The sequence below is a fragment of the Artemia sp. Qi Xiang Cuo genome, chromosome 20 (genome assembly GCF_049724085.1).
Source record: "Artemia sp. Qi Xiang Cuo chromosome 20, ASM4972408v1, whole genome shotgun sequence".
In the NCBI taxonomy this organism is placed as follows: domain Eukaryota; kingdom Metazoa; phylum Arthropoda; class Branchiopoda; order Anostraca; family Artemiidae; genus Artemia; species Artemia sp. Qi Xiang Cuo.
The window spans coordinates 17,545,558-17,572,141 of record NC_142813.1 but is presented as its reverse complement, the minus strand read 5'-3'; the positions used below and the strand labels follow the sequence as shown (position 1 = coordinate 17,572,141).

Below are 26,584 nucleotides of genomic sequence, written 5' to 3'. Positions count from 1 at the left end.
TTTAATAGAGAGCATAGGAATTTTTGCTACTGTTTGATATTTATACTATGAGGATAAATCAATAAGAGGGCTGTTAATTCAAATGATTCCCAAACGAAACTTGTCACGTGGATTTAAATACAGATTTGAGTTTAAAAAATTTCAGAACCTCAAGAATTCTTGACTATTTCTCACTCTATACACGAATCTGTATTATCAGATAATGCTGGGTTTGTTTCAACTTTCACTTCAGTTTCTTGTATGACGCCACATTATAATCACAATTTAGTGCTCGGATAGTCTACAATAATGGATGAAGACTTTTTTTCAGTGCTTATCAATCTGACTAAATTTGCTTCAAGACATTTAAATAAGATCCTGTGTCCATAAAATGGCTCACATTAACGCGAAAACCGTGTCAATAGTAACCCAAACTTTATCAAAGGAATATTAATAACAATACATACGAGACATAAAAATAATCTGCTTTCCACAATGATTCCATAGGTGTAAAATTAACCAATTTTAAAGTGATCAATCAATTAGCATATTATCAAACATTAGCACTTTAAGACTTATATTATTTTAGAAAATTGGGGACACTTACCCTCAAAGGGATAGCGATCAGCTTAGTGATCTACGTTGCTGATGCTTAAGCATTAACAGGAAACTATAAGGGTATTGAGAGCTAAACTGTGATTCCCACTAAAGCTCTGATATGCCAATATATTCATTGGAACCTTTTCTCTAATATGACATTAAGAAATAAAACTTGTGTTAATGTTGATGAAAGTTTCAGGGATAGCCAACAAACAACTTTAGGGCTGAAATACTTAAGTAACAAAGAAAATACTAAAATATTTAAGTAACAAAGAAATTACTGAAATACTTAAGTAACAAAGTAACAATTATTTAAAAGTCGGAGTGTTGATTAAGGGGTTTACATAGGGAACTTGAAAACATTTATTCTTTGCTTCGTTGTCGTTTCGGAAACCAACTAAAAGTTTTTTCGGTTCTTATGCATCATATGGCACACTACGCTATATACTGTATAGGGAAATGCTAAAGGAAACCAGTAAAACGAGTATTTGCAATAGATAAATGGATTGCAAAGTGTGGTTTGTCATTCCGTTTACAATATTTAAACTATTGTTTTTGGGGGTTTAGGGGGGGGAGTACCTAGGTTACGTATTTAATATATGCTAGGCCTTACCCCCCCCTCCCCCCCCCTCTGCCCCCTAATGTGCAAATATACAACACAAATTTGTTTCTAAACTATTATATTTTCATCCTATTTTATTTCATTAGCATTAACCAAACTTGACTTCTTTCGTATGTACCATATAACTCATAAGTACCGTTTTTTCGATGTTGGATCATTAAGAGCGTAATATAAGGTTGGAGCACTAAGCTTGAAAACGCAGTCTTAGATTATAACTTCGGTTGTGGACTAATTTCTGAAATGTAACTGATGTAGCACGAGGTAGCCTAGAGCTGAAGCTGACACCAAAGACAGATTTGTTTTTGGCATCTACTCACAATTATATTATCTTTTTCAAGGTTAATTGAGATTCTTGCTTGCTGGCTTATTTCCCCTGCTATAATTGTAACTTTTGGATTTTGTAATAGCTTCATTTATAAGAACCTTCAATTTTCCTTTTACTGCAATTGATATTACAACTAAGAGCTCCAAAATCCAAACTCATTGGATACGGTAAATATTCCATAAATAAAGTTCGATTTTCAACAAATTTGGCATTTGAAAAATTGTGACACTTTTGATTGTAAATCTCAGGCTTATAGGATTGCTGCATATGCTTAATGCTTAGGTAAAAAAAAAAACAGGTTCGTAATAGGAAAAACTATTACGAACCTGGTTTTTTTTTAATTTTTAGGTTTAAAAATAAGTAGGTTTTTATACTTAGTCATTTTCTTGGTGCCCCTCGTTCCTAATTTGGATACTTTATACAATCAACAAATAGTTTGATTGGTCAATCACAGGTTTTACACTTCAAACTTTACCATGATTCAACACGATAAATTACAAACGAATTGTATATTTGAAACTTTAAATTTAATTCACAAGTGTGACTATTTTACGGCCTTGACATATGACTCAAAGATACCAGTTGTTTCAGAGTGAATATTAAATGAAAAACGAAGTTTTTTTTCAACTGAAAGCAAGGAGAACCTGAAAGAAAATTAGGGGTTGCCCCTTTCTCAACCATGGCTTTACGCTATAATCCTAAAGTTTTCTTAAAAACCCTTTTTCAAATTAAACGGTCCTTGTGTTTGAACATTCTCTGCTAAAGAATTGTGACAAAAAATAAAACTTTAGCCTAAAGAGTTAGAGTTGATGAGGGGGCAGTTTCCTACTATACAGAACAATTACTGTTCGTTTTAAGTTTTCATTTTGCACCTTACCTTCAGTTGAAAGAAAGTTGTTTTTTTTATTCAACTATTTAATGTTTTTCAACTCATTCTAGGAAATCCCTTGCTCCTGCCGTGGAAAATTTCTATTTTAAGATTTCCTCCCCACATAAAATTTTCCCTGCGGAAAATCCCCCCCCCCCCAAAAAAAAATCCAATAAATTTTCCTATTACAAATACTATATGTAAACAATCGGTAAATTGCATAACTTACAGCCCTCCCGCAGGGCCTGTGCGGGCAATACCATCCCCGAGGTACAGTTATTGGACTTTTCAACTATGCTGTATCAAATGGCTATCTAAAAAAAATTCTCTGATATCTTTAAGAAAATGGGGCATGGGAGGGGGCCAGTTCCCCTCCAGTGTTTTGGTCACTTTAAAAGGTCACTAGAACTGTTTGCTTCCGTTCAAATGAGCCCTCTGACGATCTTCTAGCACCACTGGTCAAATATGATCACTCTATGAAAAAAAAAACATACATCCAAGATCTTTTTTCTGGCAAAAAATACAAAATCCTATATTTCTGTAGAAAGGAGTTTGAAACCACTACAGGGGAGTTCTCTAATATGCTGGATTTGATGGTGTGATATTCATTAAGATCGTTGACTTTTTGGGGGTGTTTCCCCTTTTTAGAAAAGCAGGTAAATTTCCTCAGGGTCGTAACTTTTGATGGGTAATATTAAAATCTGGAATCTGCATAAAAAGACAATTGCTTTGATGCGTTAAATGCTATCAAAATTCCATGTTTAGAGCTTCAACTACCATTAGGCCGAGTCGCTCCTTACTTACAGTTCCTTGCCACGAGCTAATGATTATCCATGGCGAGAAGAAGCAAGAAACCATTTTCATAGTTAAATCCCTACTTAGGCCGAGTCGCTCCTTACTTACAGTTCCTTGCCACGAGCTAATGATTATCCATGGCGAGAAGAAGCAAGAAACCATTTTCATAGTTAAATCCCTACGAATCCTATTTACATTTAAAGGTTAAACTAAGCAAATTTAGTTTGTTATCATGATTCGTATTCAGCTTTTAATAACTGTTACTCTTTTTCACGACATGTTAGAATATCTTCTTAAATAAGTGTGAATCTTCCTAAACGTCCAGTTTAAAAGAAAGTTTCAACAAAACCGTAGAATCAACCTCAAAATCATGGTTGCAGCAGTAGCTGCAACCTAGTAAAGAGCAAACTACAGCTCAAAGTAGCCAAAAGCTAAGAATGTGTTTTTAAAAAAAACAAAAAAAAACAAAAACTCCCCAGTGATAAAAAATTGCCATATGACAAGGATTCAAGAATTGTAACTATTCTTTCGGTTTATCTTATAAGTAAATTTATGGTGATTTCGAATAAAAGCCTGAAATCCCCTCAAAAATGGTGTCATATCGAAATAAAAAGTGCACTATTAGAATCAGCATGGTCGAAAACCATGTACAGGTGAATTAGAGTTGCCCACCTTAAACAACAAGGAAAATCTCTTTGCATTAGTAGCGCTCTCCTTTTTTTCTTTTTTTTAAGGGCTAGTGGGTTACCAGAACATCATAGAGAGATGTTAGTGGCTCATTTAAAAGCTGTTTCTCATATATACATGCTTTTTGTAAATTCCACCATCAGAAAGTGCCATATGACACTAAAAACGACACAATGTGTTTTCAGTAAAGATCTAGTTTTGTTTAATCAAATATCATCAGATGGTTAATTTGCACTAGTTTCATCGATATATGTTAGATAGATTATGATGCAGTAATTTTTGTTTGTTTTAAGTTTCAACTTCGCTCTTTACTTTCCTTGAAAAGCTTTGTTTTTTTAGATTAATCTCTATAACGATCCCCGACTTGTATATTTTGCACTTCTTTAGCTTGTCGTCAGCAGCCCTATTGGAATCTCCCGTATGGAAGACTCAACTTCTGAGACGCGCAACATCGTCCCTTAAAGCCTTCTAATCTTAATTTAAAACTACTCTAAGCTGAAATTTAGATTGTTCAAAGTCAACACGAAGTGATTGTAAATCGGTAGTTTAAACTATTAATTTAAACTAACATGTTACGTTAATCCAACGAGATTCGAAAACCTTAATTAAAGCATGGCAATGACAGTGAATACAGATTTTTGTCTCAAGATAGATTGCAATTGATTTTCTGCTAATGGATAACGTAGTGGATAGCCACTTCTTTTCCCAATCTACAGCAAGGATTGCGAAGATATTGATTCCCTACTATAACAGTCAGGGAAGGCACGGATAGTTGTTGAATAAATAGATATAGCCATTTTTTCTTTATATAATTTTCTAAAAAAGCAAACTGTACTGTAATGAAGTGTTCAAGCTTAGAGCTGAGTCCATTTTTCGAGACATGGGCTCCCAAACTTTGTGAATAGAAATACTTACTTTGTCGTAATATTGTACCCTAGTCAGTAATTCGGAACATTATAATAGAGGGACTGCCTCACTAGTTTTGCATAGTAGGTTAAAACAAAAATAGATGGACTTAACCCGCAAAGATTAAGAGTTTGTGCTCTGGAGGGAAATCCTTTAGTTTAACAGTACTGTGGTAACTACTGCAACATCTTACAAATACAAGAATTGAAATTTAGTCGAACATGAGTAGAAGTATATTTCAAAGAGGAATATCTTAGCGAATTGAGCCCCAATCGCAGTTTTATTGATAGCAAATTAGCGATTTTAATTATTGTTTCTAAAGAAAGGAAAAAATTAAAAAGGAAGTTACAGCTTGTGTTTTACATTTTTAACTATAGTTACATCCTGTCAGCATATTAATAATAAAGGCATGAATTACGAAGATGGGAGAAATACGTTGTAAAATGAAGGACATATACTGACAGATATTAGGTTTCAGCTATACGAGCCCTAGGCTCGTACAAAAGTGTATATTAGGAAGGGGGACTTGAAAACAGTTAATACATAAGGTAGATATAGATTATTGGAGATAGTAAAAATGTTAAAACTAAACATGAATATAAATTTTATACTGAATAAGTCGTATGCGCTTTTGATACAAATTCAACTCAAAGACTACTCTGAAAACTTCCAAAATTAACAGATAAAGTGGCTGACTTTACGTCAAATGGCCTTTTTTTTTTAGCTTCCTACCTAAAATAGCTAAGGCTACCTGATACGATATAGTATTTCTTCCTAACATTGCAACTAAAATTAACAATACTTGTCTATCATGGTACTTGTCTGTTATATAAAACACACTCGAGAAATGAAGTTTGGTTAATGCTAATGACATCAAACAAAACATGACGAAAATATAATAGTTTAGAAACAAATTTGGGCTACGTTTTTGCACATTAAGAGGGGGGGGGGTAAAGCATAGCATATATTAATTTTTTTATTATTAACAAATGGGTCACAAAAAAACAACAACATACAGATCTCCAAAATACGTAACCTATACCTAACCTAGCCAAAATACCAACTAAACACTTCAATAAAATATAGCTATAATTTATTTTCCAACCCAGCGAAAGCTAATTTTCTGGTATAAAGAAGTTGCTTGACCAGTTTCTTGTGTCATGTTCGCAACATTCGCGATCGAAATTCTCGAGTATGTTTTATATAATAGACAAGCACCGCTATTATTCAACAAAATAGTGTTGCCGATCATTAATTCGAAATTCTCGAGTATGTTTTATATAATAGACAAGCACCGCTAATATTCAACAAAATAGTGTTGCCGATCATTAATTCGAAATTCTCGAGTATGTTTTATATAATAGACAAGCACCGCTATTATTCAACAAAATAGTGTTGCCGATCATTAATTCGGTTTCGCTAAATGGTTAGACCGGGGTCGCGTAATCTCGTCGCTTGCGGCTATTCTCTACGCTGTTTATATTTCTGATAGCTACCTTGCCAATGGTGGATTTGAAATATCCTGTCTACTCGAATTGATATTAAATGAGCAGGCGTTTATTAGACCGTATAAATGCGGTGTGGCGCTTTGTATTATTCGTGTTTGTAATCACATGTGTCAGCATCTGAAAAAAAAACTTGAAAAAACTTAGGGTTTCGCCGACAGTGTCACCTAATTGTTTTTTAAATGCAATGACCCCGGTTGTTAAGCTACACCACAGTTCATATATAATCCAGTATGATCATTCTCTATCTCACCCATTATAAAAACCCGGACCGGGGTGCGAGTGCTCCGGAGAACGTTTCTGCAGATATAAACATAGGCGAAGTCAGATTAGCGGGAATGCAGGTTAGTCTGTTTCCATCAAAGTGCATTGAAACAATCGGAATCAGACTAACCCGCATTCCCGCTAATGCAGAAATAAGTGGGAGGAGCTTTTTGTTCGCAACGAGAACGAAGACCAGAAATGATCTGCGATAAGCTTACTGGTGAATTCTGTCTACTGTGAGCTACACAAAGGCGTGAGAGAAGACTCCCCTCTTCGCCGAGCTTTATAACAATGGTGTCCCTGAAGACTCGATCCAAAATGAATGCCTCGAGTATAGTCAAAGATACTGATGCAACGATGCAACGTCAATAACTTATACAACTTTCAAAGCCTTAACAAAAACACAAGCAGTCCTGTGTAATATGCGAGGATGAAACTTGAAATGAACGAAAACTGTGGTTTCTCTATTTATTTAACATACATCTGCAACGTTGGTTCAAATAAACTGACTCATAACATATTCCTATGTTTCTAGAGATTTGAAAAACAAGTGCTTTATTGAAAACACAAAATCGACGTATCAAAACACGATTAGGAGCAGAAAAGTCACTTACCGTGCAGAAAATAAAAAGACTGGTTTGTAAGGATTTCAATATCCTTACGTCGGCCGTGAAATTAGTAAATTTTAGTGTACAATTTTAATTTTCTCAAAAACTCAAGTAAGATCCGAGAGTAACTAAGATAACTTCGAGAGTAATGCTGCTGCAGCCCCTCCAGTAACGTGGTCCGTGAGGAGGCTAACGGGCAAGTTCTTAAGTGTATCATGATTATGTAAAAAAAAAATGGTTGATTATGCAAGAATATACTAGCTAGCATGTTTTGTGGTACTTTTCAATTAGCTCGAACCCTTGCAAGAAGTCAAGTTTCGTTAATGCTAATGAAATAAAACAAAATATAATGAAAATATAATAGCTTTTACCCCCCTAAACCCCAAAAAACAAAAGTTTAAATATTGTAAACACACTGACTAACCTCGGTTTGCAACCCAATTCTCAATTGACAGATACCTGTTTGACTAGTTTCTTAAGCATCTTCCGTATACAATATATCGTGTGGGTTCCAGCTAATTCACAAATTTCCCTAAGTTTAACAGTATCGCCCTACCCGTAGGTGCTAAAAAGCTGAATACTTAAAACAAGACATTTTTTAATTCCTCAATTCAAATTAATGACATATTTGACCGAAGTGCTAAAAACTTCACGTTTAGAAGTATTTACAAAAATGAAATGACTAAAAAAACTTATTATTAAAAAGAAATTAGACAAGAGACTGAGTAATTTCTTGTTAATAATAATTAAGAGATAATTTTAAGAGAGCTGTTGCTTTCCTTGCAACAGCCAGGATCGAACCTCCATCCCGAAACTTTCTACACGCGGTTGTATCCACTATGCTGTTACATGGTATCTTATTTGAATATTCAAAGTATACATGATAGAAAATGTAAGAGAAAATGACATCATAGCCCAGGTAAGAAAATCTCACTCAAATATTATGTTGCTCTTTACTTTCACATTTAAAATAACAAAATTCAGTACAAGCCTAGAATTGGGGCTATTGAGAAGGAGACTTGTTAAGAAAACAATTCCAATTCAGAATATGCAGAGAAATTGTAGTTGATACATTTTGAAGGTGCTTCCGCAGTGCTTCAACCCCCCACACCGAATGTGCAAGCACATTGACCAAATTATGATAGTTTTTACTTGGTTTTCGATGAGCAAGCGCTAGTTTTTTATAATCCTAAAAGCATAGAAAAACATAATTAGTTGGTTTATTTGTACTAGTTTTATTGATATATATTATATAGGCCGCGAAGAAACAATTTTTGTTTGTCTTAAGTTTCAACTTCGCTCTTTACTTTCAGTCTATAGCATAAAGTTCTTTATCCATCCTTCACAAAACAATACATATTTTTCAGGAGCGTTTGTTTTTCAATGAGCAAAAAGCTGTTTTTACTCGGCCGACTTTGCCTGAAAAAGTCATAATGAAGACAGGGAAGTAGATGATAAATCATCTATTGACTAGCAGAAACTAGAAGGCTACTGTAACAAAAGAGAGCTGTTTAAGGGCTCATTTAAAAGCTTATATTTATACCTAATCACTTTTTATAAATTTGACTTGATAGCGCATTCCCATAAAGTGCACTTTTGGTTGTTTCCCCCATTTTTTTAAATGAAAAAAGTGCCCTTTTCAATGAAATGGCCAAAAAAGTGTTTTTCAAGACCTAAACAGGAGCAAAAAACAGAGGGGGCAAGGACGTCCATTCCCCTCAATTACCGCCGTTAGAACTAGCACACAGGCTTCCTCGCCGAGTGAAGTTTGAAGGTTCAATTCAAAACTGTTGATCATTCAAGCTTAATTTTTGATAGATTTTCAGTTGAAAAGTCTTAAGTTTAAGTTTTTTTTTTCGCAATAATCTTTTACTTTTAAGATGAGTAGGCGATTTATGAAACTTGCTAGGAGGGTATGGAGGGGAAATATATGTGAGGTGTTTTATAAACCTCCAGTTTAGGGCTTTGAACGATAATTATTGCAGTGGTATCGCTCTATGCTTCCAAACTCTTCTACTTAATAATTGGTATGAAAAGTGCTGTGTTTAGTGCTGTAGTGCTTTTGGATGGTAAAATTGATAAAAAGCACGTAGATATGAGTAATATGTTTAAAATGAGACTTCCCGGGATATGCTTTAAAAAATAAGTGCATCGCATTTGCAAAAATAGTGGATAATCCGAAAAGTAATCATAAGAAGGGACAAACCATGATTGAAAAAAAAAAAATCCAAACTGGAATCGAACGCATGATAATCAAATTTGAAGTCCAGCGTTGTACTACTTGAACCATGCCTCTAATAATGTAATTTAATATATTGGTTTTTGTAGGAATTTAATTGCGTAATTTGTGAAGGGGAACTGGAGGAGGAATTTGCGGGAAGTGTTCTTGCAAACCTCCAGTTAAGGGTTTTGGACCATCATTATTACAATGATACCGTTTTATGCTTCAAAAATTTTCCGCTTAAGAAGTGGCATATCAGTCTAAGAAGTTCTGGTAGCCCCCTAGTCCCAGCCTTCCACTTGAGACATAGCAACAAAAGTGCCGTTTTTTGTGCCATTTGAAACTTGCAAATGGTGGAATTTATAGGAAAAACGTAGATATGAGTAATATTTTTTACATGAGCTATCAAAAATCTATCTAAGATGTTCTGGTAGCTTGCTAGCCCCACCCCTCGAGAAACGGCATAAAAAGTGCCTTTTTTCGTGCCATATGGCACTTGCAGATGGCGGAATTTATATAAACCAGGTAGATATGAGAAATAGGTTTTGAATGAGCTCTTAAGCATCTCTCTATGATGTTCTAGTAACCCGCTAGGCCTGGAAAGAAGAATAAGAAAAAGAGGCCTTTAAACATTTTTTAACTTTTAGTTACTATGGGCTATGGTTCGCTCATTACTAGGTTGCAGCTAATGCTTAAACCATAGCAAATAGTTCATTGCAAATTTCCCCCAGAAACTAATTACTGTTGAAATCTGTGAAACCTAACAGATGGTAGAATTTTTAAAAACCTAGTAAATATAAGCAATATTTTTTAATTGAGCCATTAACCATCTATCTACGATGGTGTGGTAACCTGCTAATGTTTCAGCAGCTTACTGGTGAGCAGACGATTTTTGAAGCTTACTAAGGGAGTTGGGAGGGAGAGGGTACGGGAAGGGTTCTTGTAAACCTCCAGTTAAGGTTTCTAGAACATAACTATTACAATAGTACCGGTTTTGTACTTCAGAGCTTTTTGACTTAAGAAGTGGCACCAAAACTGTTGTTTTCAGTGCTATATCGCACTTACGAATGGTAAAATTGACTTTACTATTATTGCGCAAATATTAGGTGGCACCCGTACCATAGCACAAAAGCACGTATATATGAGCAATAGCTTTCAAATGAGCCATTAAACATCACTCTTATAAGTTCAGCTAGCCCAATAGCTCCAGCTTTTCCACTTGAGATACGGCACCAAAAGTACCGTTTTTAGTGCCATTTGGAACTTGCAGATTGTGGAATTTATAGGAAGAACGTAGATATGGGTAACATCTTTCATAAGAGCTATAAAAAAAACCTGTCTACGATGTTCTGGTAGCCTGCTAGTGCCACCCCTTGAGAAATGGCACAAAAAGTGCCATTTTAGTACCATATGGTACTTGCAGATGGTGATATTTATCAAAAGTACGCAGATATGAGAAATAGCTTTTCAATGAGCCATTAAGCATCTCTCTATGATGTTCTGGTAGCCGGCTAGGCCTGTTGAAAAAAAAAAAAAAAAAAAAAACGGGAGACAGATCAGTGTTACTGACGAAAAAGTGATTTTCCCAGTTGTTCAAAAAGGGAGACTGTAATTTCCCTGTTAAAGGTTTCGGCCTTGCTGATTCCAATGGTACACTTTTCATTTTGTTCTGATGCCATTTTCGAGGAGTCTGAGGCTTCTTTTCGCAATAAACTTTTACTTTTAAGACAAACCGAAATAATAGTTACCTTTCCTGAGTCAGCGTCAGATGGCAATTTTTTTTCACTAGGCAGTTTTTCTTAAAAACACGTTTTTAACTTTTGGTTATGGGCTGTGGTTCACTCTTTACTAGGCTGCAGCTACCGCTGCAACCATGATAATGACAAACAACACTTCCTATCGCGCACTTTTAGGTATTTCAAATTTTTGCTTTATCTGCCGCTACTGTCGAGTAACAGCGCGTTGATGTGGAGATAAACCTTATCAGACTAAAGCAACTGATGTCGTTCTATACAGTCTTCTAGGTTCGTCTCACCCTTGGATTCTAGCCCTTTGTGATATGGGGCAACACTGAAAAGTATGTTTTATTGTGTCTTGTTGTCTTACTTAATTTCTGTCCTTTGGTGTTTGTCTTTCTTACTTTGTAATCCATGCTATTTCTTCATTTTGGGCGGGAAAATAAAACTGTTACTTACTTAGCTACTGCAATGGGGAATAAATGAATTCTTGAACGAACAGAAATTAAAATCAGTTATATAAATTATAATAAAATAAAATATAATCAATTCAAACAGCACACGATTAGGAATTAACACGAATAGGAGTAGGACCCCCGAAGTCGGTTAAATACCATCGCATCATTTGCGATTTAATGAAAAATAAATATATATTAAACAGTTTTTCATTTATTATTATAATTGTGTTATTGTTTATTATTATTTATATTATTATTACAAAACTTCTTATTAATGATTCAAACAATCAATCCAGTTTTATCAATCTGATATACATTGAATTTTCATTCTTGCTTTCTTCCTTTGAAATACTCATTTTAAAGTATTTCAAATCATTTTTTGAATCATTTATTGATTCGTCAATTCGTCAAAATTTGGCTTCAACGAGTTAAACTAATTACTTAAAAAAAGCAATGTTCACTTTTCAAATTTATATTAATTTTCTAAATATTTGTATAAATAGAAACAAAAGAAAGCTTTGACAAAAAGTGCCGTTTCAAAACTGTACAATAAATAGAAAGTCACAAATATGACAATTCTAAGAAATTGTTTGGTATTTGTGTAGAATCCGGTAAGCGCACAAGAATTGTATTGCGAAGACACCCGGTATTTCATATGAAATAATGTATAAACAAAGGATCTCTCAGTCCGGAAAGTATTGTTAAACTTTAGTTTTTGGGGGTTTAAGGGGAATAAAAGGTACCTAGGTTGGGTTAGGTTAGGTTACGTATTTAATATATGCTATGCTTTTCCCCCATCCTCATAATGTGCAAATATATAGTCCAAATTTGTTTCTGAACTATTATATTTTTATCCTATTTTGTTTCATTTCATTAGCATTAACGAAACTTCACTTCTCGCATGCTTGCCGGATTCTATACAAGTACCAAGAATTGTTTTTTCTCTTCTTTAACCTCGATTATGATTGTGATTTTCTTTTTTGTTGTTAATTTTTCGACAAATGAAAATTACACGGTTCAAATCACAAATATTTTCAGTAAAGCATAAACGGCAATCGAACCTTTTGGAAGATTTGATGATGGTAGTTCATATTTTATTGGTGGCAGCTCTTATTTTTAAAACTTGATAATCTTTGTGATTTCATTTATTTTTGTGTTGCTGACTATATAAGGAGAAATAAAAAATATTTTGAGGGACGGTTGCTCTACTTTGATTTATGGTTAATTATGTTTGATTTTGGTTTTATTAACTCATTTATAGTATTTTATAATCATTTTAAATCTGAATTATCATATGAAGTTTTTTCTACCTGTTTTAGGTTTTAATATGGCTCTTTACGTTTCTTTGAATACAGTTTTTCCTCAAATCTTTTTTTTAAATTAAAAGTTATTTGAAACATATACTAAATTGGAGTTAGATTATTGAGCTAACCGTTTTAATTCTTTTATCTTTAAATTCTTTGGAATTTAGAAATTATACTTTTGCTCCTTGTCGAAATTATAAGAATGCGAGATCAGGACTGTATACAAAGGCTGGGCCTCGATGTCCAGCCTCCCTACCGAAATATTAAAAATCTCCAAAATTTCTGGGTAATCCATTTCTAATTCAAATTATCGAATAAAATTATTTTTTTATTCCCCCCCCACCCCTGAAAAAAACTCCTGCGCACGTATCTGTACGAGATACGCCCTTCAAACAGTTTGTGGTAACGAACTGTAAGTAAGGAGCGACACGGATCAATAGTAACCGAAGCTCTAAACAACGGAATTTTAACATCAATGAATATATCGAAAGAATTAGCTTATTATGCTGATTCCCAATGTATATGAGGTTCATTAAGCTTAGTGTTACCCATAAAAGGCTACTAGCCTGAGAAAATTTTCCTGATTTTTGAAAAAGAGGGGAACCACTCCTTAAAAACCAAAGAATCTTAATAAAAATCACATCATCAGATTCAGCGTATAAGAGAACCTTTCTGTAGAGGTTTCAAGCTCCTATCTACAAAAATGTGGAATTTTGTGGTTTTTTTTTGTCAGAAGAAAGATCACAGATGCTTTTTTTTTTCCAGGAGTGATCGTATTGAATCAATGACCCTAGAACATGGGGAGAGGATTCACTTGAACAGAGATTACAAGTTCTAGTGCCATTTTTCAGTGGCCAAAAAGATTGGAAGGTAATTAGTCCCCCCCCTCACACGCCCCTTTTTTCCCAAAATTGTTCGATCAAAATTCTTAGATAACCATTTTGTTTACCATAGTTGAAAGGTCCCAAAACTTTGCCCTTTGAGCTTGCATGACCCCCCCAGCCCCTGGGGATAGGTCTTTAAGTTATGGAATTTACCCATTGTTTACGTCTAGTATTTGCTATTGGGAAGTATACAGACATTTTACGGAGGGGGGATTTTGTGCTTGGGGTGGGTTTCCATAAGGATAATTTTCCGTGTGGAGGGATAGTTCCGGGGGTGAACTTTCCAGGGGAAACTTTATACTGGGGGGCTTTGACAGAATTCCTATACGAAATTCTTTTTATTCAACTTAAATTCTCTTTACCTATTCAATTTTGCATGTTGAAATGTTGGGGGTAAGTGTCCCGGGGGAATTTTCAGCATGTTTGGATTTCCGGAAAATAATTTCCACGGAAGGGAGATTTCCGGAATGATCAGAAAAACGATTAGACCTTAAAGTCTTTCGTCAAATGAAAGTATGCTAAGGAGAATTTTCCAGTATCTGAATCCTCTGCAAGAAATTTTTGCAGAGGGAGGATTCACAACGAGGATGGAATTGTCCGGAAGGAACATTAGGGAGGAGGGATGTTTTTACGTGGAAGGTTTCTACGGAGGAGTTTCTCGTAAGGGGAGGGAATTTTTCATAGTGAATGAGCCATATTTACCAGCATTATTTGAAAAATCATAAGAAATTAAATTAAAAAAAAAACAAAAAAAAAACAAACAAGATCTTTCAACTGAAAGTAAGGAGCAGCGTTAAAACGCAAAACGAAGAGAAATTATTCCGTATATGAAAAGGTTGCCCCCCCCCTCTTCGTTACCTTGCTCTTTATACTAAAATTTGACCGTTTGTCGTATTTTCTAAGGACGACTCCTGAAACACAGGGATCGTTTAATTGAACAGGAAACTTTTCTTAAAAGTGCTAAAAACAGCGTGAAGAGCAAGGTATTAAGGAGGAGGAAAATTGGAGGAGGAGGTATAAGAGCAAATTCATACTAATTTCTGTTCATTTTGAGTTTTAATTTTGCTCCTTACTTTTAGTTGAAAAAACCTGTCTTTTTTTAATTTTTGTAGATACGACTATGACACTACTGTTTACGCTGTATATAAAAAGAACTGATTCAGCAAAAACGATTCTTCTTCATTCTTTTCATTGGGTAGCAAACAAGAAATATTAGACGTCATTGTTCATGTTATTTAAGTTGTGTTCAACAGTTATTCTTCTGAAAAATACTCATAAAACATAATGAGAATCACGAGCCTCTAGTAATAACTCTTTTTAGAACTCATAGTATTTTAATCTCCCCAAATGTTTTCTAAAACTTCGTAAAACCAGAAGAAAGGCGATTATATTTGTTTATCTTTTTAATGGAAAAGACGATTGTATTTTCGAGAACAAAACACAGCATCTGAAAGCATATAACTACTAAAACCGGAATATATCTCTTTTTCTTGAAACTGCCAGTATTGTATTATGCAAGGCTTTTAGGGTTTTTAGCAAGCTTTCTGTTTTATTATGAGGAAAATTTTCGGTATAAAAAGCTTATCTCGAAGTTCTTTTAATAGATGTGAAGCAAACGTATTGGAAAGAACTCATACCAAGCTTTCATACTTGATATATTTTGGAGCAACACAGCGATATTAATATATATTTAAGGCCTAAAGACGAACAGTTGAATGACGCTGAAACACAGAGAAATAGAAAGACTACTTAAATAAAAAAGTTGTGACTGAAACAATATTTGTTCCTTGTACTTTCTAAATATTTTACACTGGAACCAATAAGTATATTTTCGTTGTTTTTTCTTGCTTGGAATATTACAGAGCCTGTTTTATGCACTTGACTAAACGCAGCTGAGTAAAAAAAAAACAAAAAACGAACACCTGGGCTTACCAGAATTGGAGTCTGCATCATTCTGCCTTTGACCGGTTTTGCTCCTGCCTGGTCTTGGGAGATGGAGCTGCGGTAAGTATTTCTCTCGAAACTGCCGGTACTGTTTTTCGTATTCCTAGAAAAAAAAAAATACTGGAAGGCAAGACAATGTTATAAAGACAAAAATAAAACCAAGTTCAAATTCTTTTACCTAACAAACATGTAAAGTGCTAATACTAAAATTCCATGATACTAGTGAGGAAGCCTGTTAAGTGAACTCCTTTATGAAGATCAAAGAAAATTTCTTTTGTTCCATCAAAAATACGAAATTACTCCCCCCCCAAAAAAAGGACTGTTCCCTTAAGTTAAAACCGACCCTGCTGCCAGGAGAAAAGCAGGGTAGGCTCACGGAAACTACAACCTTGGAAATACTCATTTACGAAGAGAAACGAGCTCCCTTACTTTTAATCGAATTCATTATCCGTATTTGCTCGTAAAATAGTCCACAAATCTTAACAAACGCATCTTCGACCCAAAAAGGAATTTATTCTCAATATTTAACTTTTTCATGTTGAAAAAAGCCTAAAGGCGGGCTCGAACTCGTGACTCCGAGAGTGGGAATCAAATACTGTATCATCGGAGCTAGCTAGGCTTTTTGGTTGGCTGTATACCTTTGGTGATTTATTTTATACTTACACGCGGGTTTATCATAAACGGGTTTCCTCTAGAGTTACAGACAGTTACCGATTATCTAAAGTAAGGTTCGTTATACCAATGGAAGATTTTGGCGAGAAGAGTGATGGTCGAGGAAGGGGCACTCCCTCCCCCATATAAAAAATATTTTCTGTTCGTTTTTAGTTTTAATGCTGCTCCATACTTCCAGTCAAAAAACTTGTTTCTTTTTTATTAAATAACTATTTAAGAACGGTTTATGTGTATTGACTGCAGAATATTTTATTTTTGGTCTTAAATAATTATAAATTCAAAAAACTAAAAATGAGAACAAAAATAAATCAAAAAGTTAAGAAATATCCTTTTCTACGTAGCAAAATTTTTTGTTTATGCATTTTATTGCTTTTAGGAGTAAAATGGTTTCTTTAATTTGTTTTTTAAATATCTTAGTTTACTTCTTTAGTTTTAGATAAATCTTGCAATAAAATCGTATCCTTTATCCTTCATGCTAAGGAATCAGGCTTCGTGCCAACCACTCTGGTTTTTAACATTAAAAAAAAACAAAAAAAAACTCGCCTATCTCTCCTTCAAAATACCATTACCAGGGCACTGCCTTTTAAAATGGTGTTTGGCGATAGCTTGAGATACGATCTTCTTTAATCCTATTTGGTCTACACAGATGAAATTAAATAAAGTGTATAAAAATTCTTCTATTCTGAAACTAATTGAGCAACGTAAAAATATAAGGAAAAAGTAACTGAACCAATGTCCCTATTTCTGCACGTTTTTTTTTTCAGTAAAGCGGGCTAACTACAGGGAACTTATGTAGTTAACCATGCAAGAATATAGCAAAAATCAGGAAGTTCTCCTGAAGGCCCTTTCCAGTTTCTAACAGAAAGTATTACATCTTCCTCCTGGTAAATAAAAGCTAGGGTAAGGCAAATTCATCATAATTCTGACTGCTGGTGTTGCATGACATATCCTAAAACAGATGAAAGTGATAGCTGACTTGGCCATCAATCAGGATCAATTGCAGTTATCTGTGATAGCACAGAGGGAAAGGGAGCATAAGTAACTGCTGTTTATTTGCTTTGACTTTAGGATTGCCTAATCAAAAAAAAAAAAAAAAAAAAAAAAAAAAAATGCCAGAAGTTGAATTATTCAAAGTATTTTACTAATAGTATTTCGGTTCTTTTTTTTTATTGCAATAAGTGACAAATGCCCTTCTTAGCCCAAGGATACACTTTAACTCTAAGGAGATTGAATTTGGTAGTGGGTTTTAACCCTCGCCAAATTACCCGGTGTGGGTCACTTGGTTGTGAAAATAAGTCCAGCCCCCGTCTCTATACTCCTGCAGCAATTTTCCTAAGTGCTCCTCAAAGTGTCGGAAAGGCAGATCTCCGAACAAATTGACTACCCCAATTCAAAGTGTGCTAACGCAGCGGGCGCACTGAAGGCCTGGGGAACCATCGGCTAATTTCAGTCCGAGAAAATATCATCAAATTGTTGGACCGAAAAAGATCAAACGATTCTATGGTGTTCCTGGTAGGTAACGTGCAAACGAAACTGGTTACCTTGGTGATAAATCAGAAAGCCACTATTACGTCCTTTGCAGTGAACCCGCTCAAAGAAAGCCTAAGGATAGGGACCTGGAACGCATTCTGTAACTCAACTGTAATTAAGTGAGTTGTGGCCCAAGCTTTCAACGTCACGGACTTTTTTCGTTATCAAGATAACTGATACGAGTGAACAAGACAAAGAAACTTACACGACTCGGTCACTCACTTTAAAGAAAATAGGACTTAACCTTTTGCTGGAATTTAAACCAGTAAAAAAAAAAAAAAAAAAAAAATCTATTTTCTTGATGAAATTGTGATTCCTGTTTGAAGTTCAACAAATCATTGAAATTATTAAGATTTATATATTTTTCAGTAAAAAATTTTTAATGCTGAATATAAATAGTTTTTATTAATAAAAATACTTTGGATTTCAATACTAGATTGAAATTTTTTGAATATCATATTAAATTTGACTATGGTTCCATTTAAAGTAATATGTTCAATAGAAACTCAAATCAAACATTGGAATTAGAACAGAAAAAGCGGAAGCTAAATATATTTGTATTTTGAAATGAGTTGAGTTTACTTGTCAACAAAACGCACACATAGAAATTTATGCATACACATTTCTGGCTTATAATTAACAAACAGAAGACAGGAACAATGTAAAATTTAAGAACATATTTCATAAAATCATTTTTGTAGTATAGTTGCTTAGGTTTCGCTGGGAAACCGACGCTTCCACAGACCACGATGCTGGGTGGAAACGTTTATCACTGAGCGGGAGAAGGGCCGGTTATGGCTTATGTTGGAACTTGGTTATAAAGGACCTTTCCTGGCTGCAATTATTGTATATAATTAGTTGTGACGAGATAGATTTAACCTGAGTGGTTGTGAAAGTGTTTATCCCTGTGATATTTCTGATTATCATGGATATAATTTATGGCTTATATTCATTGTTTGTTTATCAGGGTTACCACCGGTACTGATTCATCACCATATTTGTTGATTTTACAGTAAATCCTGTAGCCCTATTGAAATTTAACTTATTCACTATTTAAAAAATTGGAGATAAAATAAGGATCTGGAAATTAAACATGTTTGTGCATCAAAAAATTGAAATTTCAATTCTGATTTGTAAATCAAATATTCTTGTTTCTCAACAAACTGGAAATTCATTATTAATTGGGGAATTCCAATAAGACCTTAAATATTCAATTCTGACGATTTTCAGCTATTGAAATTGCCATTTTTTGTTGACAAACATCTAAACAATTTTTGTTGAATTTCAAACACTTTCAAGAGGTCGCTGATCTCAATCAGAATGATTAAACTTGAATTTATCAGTCCACTAGGACTTCAAACAGAGGACTTCCATGATATTCTAATTAAACTTCTTCGATCACTGATCAGAGCAGAATAAACTTTTATATTCTGAAAAACTAATGAAAAAGCAAACCTACTCGTCAAATTTTCATTAATTTCTTTTTTGTCAAGAGATGCAAGATCTTAGCGGCTTAATTAGCCAGAAAATGGGCTTATAAACAATTTGCATATACCTGATTTTTGTAATCTGTAACCATGTATTAGACCTAAGCGTGTGTTATGCAGACACAACAAGACAAGAAACAATAGCACATTCTCTTTAAAGGAATCGCACAAGGTCACCTCATGTGAATGAGGTGACCTTGTGAATTGACTCATGTGAATTGCGGTCACCTCATTTTTTCCCCAGAGCCATCTCATATGGAACTGGTGGTCTTAAAATTTTTAAAGGGGGCTTAAACAATTGAAACTTCAATGTTCTAGTGCCATTTTAAGAATCGAAAGTGATTGGGGGCAAACAGCCCCCCTCTCTTGACTTTTTTTTGCTATTCGGTCCTAAACTAACATCCATAGACATCCGAATAAAATTTTGAGATAGCCAAATTATTCAAAATATTCGAAAAGTTTAATAAATATCCCTCTGGAGTTGACCAGACACCCCAAAACCCTGGGACAGGGGCTGTAAATAATGGAAATTGGCAATTGTTCAGCATATGTTTTATAATAAAAAAAGGGATCTTGAGCTATAAAGAATGGCTAAGGGTATTACATTGAAACTTGCAGGAAATGTTAATTAAATTCAAAGACACAGCGCGAATCTATTTAGTCAAAATGGCGTTTCTGCGGTAACTTAGGAACGGTTAAAGGTATTAGGTTGAAATTTTCAGAGAGGTATTAAGTAAAAACTTACAGGGAGTGCTGAACTAAACCAGACACTATGTGTATCCAGGTTGCCAAAAGGACGTATCTGTTTATGTCAGGAAAAACTAAAGACACTGGTTTGAAACTTCCAGGAGACGTTAAAAAAAAAAAAAGTTGTCAATCCAGTTTCTCAAAATGGGGTATGATATCTGCACTATTTCAGGAACGTCTAATAGTATTAGTTGAGAATTTCAGCGAATGCTGACGGGGATAATCAATTAATTCAAAGACACTGTGTGTATTCAGGTTCTCGAAATGGCGTCTCTGCAATAATTCTGGAACGGATAAGTGTAGTACGTAGAAACTCTAAAGGAATGATAGTGTTGTCTGAAATTAGAATACACTCTTTGCATCCAGGTTGACAAAAGGATGTATCCATAAGATCCTAGGAACCGCTAGGGGTACTTAGTAGAAACGTTAAGGGAAGGCTGAGGGGGATGTTAAATTAAACCGTAAAGCCCTATAAGCATCCAAGTTGTAACAAGGGCTCTCAGGAAAGGTACTAACTTGAAACTTCAATGGAATGCTGAAGGGATTAAAACTTAATCTTAAAGACACTATGTGCATCCAGATTTACATAAAACAGTGATTTGTCAGTGAGCCGTCGTAGAAATAAGGTCAAAGGAGGCCGAATAATTTGCAAAAAGGGCATGGATTTGAATCCAGCCAATAGCAAATTAATCAAAAGAAAAATACCATTATTTGGTGATTTATAGTAATATCTATATTGTTAGAACCAACCTAACCACCTATGAGTAAAACTATTTGGTGGCGTTGTAGGCCATGTGGCACCAATTGGGGGGGTATTTTTCCCTAGATATTTTTCCCTTTTCGAAAACTACCTTTTTTGGTATTTTCATTGAAAAACTCCCTTTTTGTTGTTTTGATGAAAAAATACGAAATAAACAAAATTGGTTTATGCGGCATAAGAGGCTTATGAGGCTTTTATGGGGCGGTGTCTTTGCTTCTAAGAAATCCTAAAGCCATCCTTCGGTGGATTTACTTCTAAGGAATCCTAAAGCCATCCTTCGATGGCTTTGCTTCTAAGGAATCCTAAAGCCATCCTTCGGTGGCTTTGCTTCTAAGGAATCCTAAAGCCATCCTTCGGGGGCTTTGCTTCTAAGGAATCCTAAAGCCATCCTTCAGTTGCTTTGGTTCTATGGAATCCTAAAGCCATCCTTCGGTGGCTTTACTTCTAAGGAATCCTACAGCCACCCTTCGGTGGCTTTGCTTCTAAGGAATCCTAAGGCCATCCTTCGGTGGCTTTGCTTCTAAGGAATCCTAAAGCCATCCTTCGGTGGCTTTGCTTCTAAGGAATCCTAGAACCATCCTTCGGTGGCTTTGCTTCTAAGGAATCCTAGAACCATCCTTCGGTGGCTTTGCTTCTAAGGAATCCTAGAACCATCCTTCGGTGGCTTTGCTTCTAAGGAATAAGGTCCACAGATTTCCTATCAACCTTGATTCCTTCTAAAATCATAAGATTTGAGTTTTTAAAGCCAAAAGTCGAAGAAAAGTTGAATCAAAACAAAATTAAGGCGTTTTTTTTGGTAATTAAGATCAGTAATAGACAGGTCTTCTGCAAAATCTTAGAAGCCTAACAAACACTGGCGGATCCTGGGGGGCTGGGGGGAGCCCGCGCCCCAAGATCTTTTCTGGAGCCCTCGTTCCGTGTTTTTTTTTCTATTTTTCCCTCCTTTTTAATATAAAATTGTGTAAAATTCTAATTTAGCTACTTTTTGCTATCTTGGAAAGGGGTTAGGTTAGGAAAATGGAACTTTTGGGAATGGGTCTACAGACTAAAGTATGTCCCGGGAAGGTATTTTGATGTACCTACCGCGACTCCTTCTCCTTCTAGAGGGCCTTGACCATTGATGACCTTTAAAATCTTTGTGTTATTAAATTGAAACCTTGCAAAATAGATCTTCTGTTCAAATGAAGTGCAACAAAACTGTTTTCAGCTTCACAACGTTGCTTAATTCCAATTTATGAGGTTTCAAACAATCCATAAATACATTTCCCAAATTTAGAAAACATTCATAGATTTGGCTTAAGGTTCTACTCAAACATCAGGAATTGCATTTTAAGAACTAAAACCAGAGAAAAAGAAACTGATAACTGAAAATTAAGGTAAAATGTTGCTTTGTCAAAGTTTCAATAGGTATTATAGACCTGTGAAGTAGGCAAATTTCTAAGACTTAGAAATCAGAAGAGGGTTAACACGGGAGATTGGAAATACCTTCCAATAGTGTGTTTTTGGCCCTGGATTCATTACTGTAAGTTTCATTTTCCGGTACTGTTCTATTAACTGGGCTCTTTTATATAGTGCTAGTCTTGTTAATGCTAATGAAATAAAATAATGAAATAAAATGGGATGAATATATAATAGTTTAGAAACAAATTTGGGCTATATATTTGCACATTAGGGTGGGCGGGGGCAAAGTATACCATATATTAAATACGTAACCTAACCTAACCTAGGTGTCCCCCCCCTAAGCCCCAAAAACAACAATTTTAAATACAGTTCTTGCCTTTGTTTATATCCCAGAAGGCATTGTAAACCTGTTTTCATCAGTCGTCTCGATCTACTTCATGACTGGCATACATTGCCGTATTCAAAAGAGCCCGGTTAATAGAACAGTACCCATTTTCATAGCGTAACCCCTTTCCAAGATAGCAAAAAGTACCTAAACTGTAAGTTTACCCTACTTTCTACTATAGCCGAGAGTCCCTCATCTAGAATTTTACCCATTTTCCCAAATTATTTAAAACCTCATGGTCAGGATTCAGCAAAGTTTTGGGCTAAAACACACTTTGACTCTCCTTGGCCTTGGATGGGCAGTGTCGTGAAGAAGGGTGCAATATTAATGCAGTTCAAAATCTTTTACCTTATTCATGTAGGAAAAATCTGGATCTTGCAATCCATCTGTCAGTTTTACCATGCTGTCCATAGGCATGGTTAATCTTCCCTTGGAATAACTTCTCTTAATCCCTAGTCCAAGTTGGACATCTGGGCTATCTCGACCTGGTGAAAAAACGCGAGATGTACTTGGTCCTGACTCAACAGGAAGTAACCTTCTTATTTCTGGAAAGCAATCCTGGGGTGTGATGGGTCTAACAGCTTTCCGAGAACCGTCAATTAGAGAGCCATAAGGTAGGCTCTCTGGACAACCTTGTGATTGCTCAGGTTGAGTAAATCTTTGTGTAAAACTAGCTAATGCCTGAATATGCTCCTGGGATACAGGTGGTGAAAAGCTTTTCACTTCAGCTTTTGTTGTAATTTTGCGAACATTTTTCACTGAGAAATCTATAGGCTCACTCTGACACCTGATTAATTTATTGCTCTCTGGTGAGTTTTGAGAACTACTCGGTCTTTCTATTTTAACTTCAGAATACAATTTCGGCATATAGTCATCTTTCCGTTCTGGCAGTGGTGGGCAACTCTCTCTACCATGCTTACTAACTGTCGCGACGTATGCACTTTGCAATCCACTTAAAATACCATCCACTTTTTTCCAAACAGATTCACTATCCTCCATTTCGACGACAAATCAACACATTCTATTTTGAATCGCAGCGAATGAACCTCAGACTGAACTTGCTTGAACTAGGAAGGTGTAATGTGATGACGAAATAAACCCAACCCTTCCAAACAGCTGGTCTAATTTTAGACTGCTTTGTTACTTAATTACATAGGTGTATGCTGTAAAAAGGGGAGGCGATTTACAAGGAAAGAATTTGATGAAGGGGTTATTTTTACTTATGGGTTTAACATCCGGAGGTAATGATCCAAATGTACATGCCTGCCATTTAGCTGAACTGGATTCCGTATCATATTTAATTTTGCAGCTGGCTCGGATATTGTGGTGTTCTTTGTTCTACGGCATATGCTTTGGATATCATTGTTCTGTAGCAATCTTGGATAGCTCTGTAGCAATTTCTGTAGCAATCTTGGATCAGCAGTTAATTTCGAATAAGCCTTCACAAGGGGGTCGTAGCTATAAATAATTTCTGAGACCACACTGGCTAATCATGATAAAACAAAAAATTGCGAAGAAAGGAAGAAAACGAGTTTGGTGTTTTTATTTTAAGGTTTGGGTTTTTATATTTTTTTTTCAGTTTTATTCTGCACTGAGGACGGTCAAGCGGAGGTCTTGACCGAAATATTTGCATAATTTTTCAATTTTTTCACTGGCTGTTAATTGTTTTCGTTTTCTTCCTTTCTTCGCGATTTTATGTTTTGGTCATAGCTATATCCATTGGGACTTCAATATTTACAAATAATTGTTTACATAAATAATACTTAAATATTTTCATAAAGATTACTAAAATTTTTACATAAATGTTTAATAAAAACATACCTACACCGTAGATTTCAAATCAGCCTCAGCTAAGTGTCTGCGTATACAGAACGTATAAACCGGTTATTGTCCGGTTTCGCGATCTAAATTCTCAAGTGTGTACTGGCTTGCAAGGAAGTACCAATCCATATTTAGGCGTGTAGGCAAAGTGGGGACGGTATCTTTGGATGTCTCAGCCAATCTCCCACCTGCGATATTTGAATGTTTTCTGTTTATTCTCTGTTTATTTTGCCGATTTGGAAATTGTATATTAACTAAGAGTTAAAGAACCGAAGTTTACCCATACAAGACCAGGGACGGTATTTACTAAGGGGGCAAGAGGGAGCCAGTGCCCCAAGACCCCATTTGCCGATTTCTAAAAATGAGTAAGAAAATCTAAAGTGTTTACTAAGTTCTGGAAAAAAGAATCCCTATAAACATTTGCTATTTTCAACGGCTCACTAATTTTAAATCTCATGATTATCTTGAGGTCTTCAAAAATCTTGTCAAAACTAAGATATGCCTGCATAATTCAAGTATCCACAGAAAAAGATCAGTTTTCTTTAGAAAACCTTTGTCTTTATGGTAGGCCTACTATATGGCTCTTTTTCCCTTTTTAGCTGTCATTTTCACTTGACATGGGGAAATTGGTCCAGCTTTGCCCTCTCCACCATGATTTGGCGAAATTGCACCGCTGTACAAGACCCTTATTTTGTATATCTCTTGTTTCAGCAATCAATTAGTAGTAACTGTTGCGGCTAAAACACCAACCGGCAGTATTGCTGAACGTACCAACCACTTTTTGAAGCGTCGCGTTATTTTTTTTTTATCAATCTATTGCCGCCCCCCCTCCTATATTTTTCTCTGGTGCCCTCATGTCTTATTTTTCTCAGTTTTTCACTCTTAAAAAAAAATTGTCAATTTGGTCAATTATTTGCGTCTTTGTCACATTCCCCCCCCAAGATTTTGCTTGTTGGCGCCCATATATATATCGTGAGAACTAGCTTTTGATATTTATTACAAATCTATGAAATTCATTAAGTTTAAAGCTACGCACAAAAATTATGAGCCTGAGAAAATGTCCTGACTTTTTAAGAAGAGGGGAAACAAGTGGCATCAATTTACGAAATTGTAGGACGGGAATGTACTCGTCAAAATTGAGTGGGGTTGTTGTTTTATGATGTATGAAATATGTTTTTCTTTCATTTTTTAATGAAAATACAAAAAAAAACATCCTTCAATAAAAAAAAGGAATGTCTAGGTGGGGCTGAATTCTGCCTACACCCTTCCAACTGACACCCCTAGAGAGAAACACAATCAAAAGGGAGAGCGCTATTGATGAAAATCATAACATCAACTGCAGCATGTCAGAGAGCCTCATTGTGCAGGTTTCAAGTCCCTGTCTCCAAAATATGAAATTTTGTGTTGCTTTTTTTCCGAGAATGCTGATCTCAGTTATGTGTTTATTATATTTGTCATATAATTATATGAGACCCTAGATTTGTAGTGATCCACTTCGTCAGACGGTTCTCATTTACATGTACCGCAGTCAATAATTTTTACTTTCTTGTTATGCTTACTGTTTGCTGAGTCTCGGTATTGTTATAGTATTTGAGAATTACGTTAATTGGTTCACGTTTCATTTACCCTCTGATTTGATTTATTTAAAAAACAAAGTTCTTTTGGCGGAAGTAAAGAGCGAAGTTGAAACACGAAACAAAGAAAAATTATAAGTTTACAGCTTATCTAACATATATCGATAAAACTAGTGCAAATAAATCAACTGGTGATATTCCCTATGTTTGCAGGATTATAGAAAACTAACACTTCATTGAAAACCAAAGACAATATTGGAGTTTTGGCACAGTAAAAGTAAACCATTTAAGGATGCTTTTATCAGTATAAAAATAAAGCATTTTAGGATTGTTGTTTAACTTTTTTTTCGTTTAATTTAGCATCAGTTCTGCCCAATGAGCTCAGTTCAATGATTTACTGTCGATTTGGATATTCAAAGGACACTAAGATTGTTTTATAGACAAGTTTGAAATGAACCAATCTTGATATTATTAGGACTACATAATAATTTTGTAGATAGC

General features: G+C 35.1%; 1 protein-coding gene and 1 non-coding gene across 2 annotated transcripts in view; one reads left to right on the top strand and one right to left on the bottom strand.

Annotated features, from left to right (window-relative positions):
• LOC148939950 (uncharacterized) overlaps positions 1-23,706 on the bottom strand; it is a 30,354-nt gene extending 6,648 nt beyond the window's left edge. Inside the window, exons 1-2 of the mRNA XM_089105891.1 lie at positions 23,037-23,706; positions 15,695-15,809 (exon numbers count right to left, since the gene is read on the bottom strand). Of these exons, the coding sequence (XP_088962017.1) occupies positions 15,695-15,809; positions 23,037-23,687 (766 nt within the window). The 5' untranslated portion in view covers positions 23,688-23,706. The remainder of the gene's footprint in view (positions 1-15,694; positions 15,810-23,036) is intronic.
• On the top strand, positions 18,579-18,796 carry LOC148939951 (small nucleolar RNA U3). Its single transcript, XR_016143511.1, has one exon. It is a non-coding gene; the product is annotated as a small nucleolar RNA U3 (small nucleolar RNA).
• Positions 23,707-26,584: the final 2,878 nt, after the last annotated feature.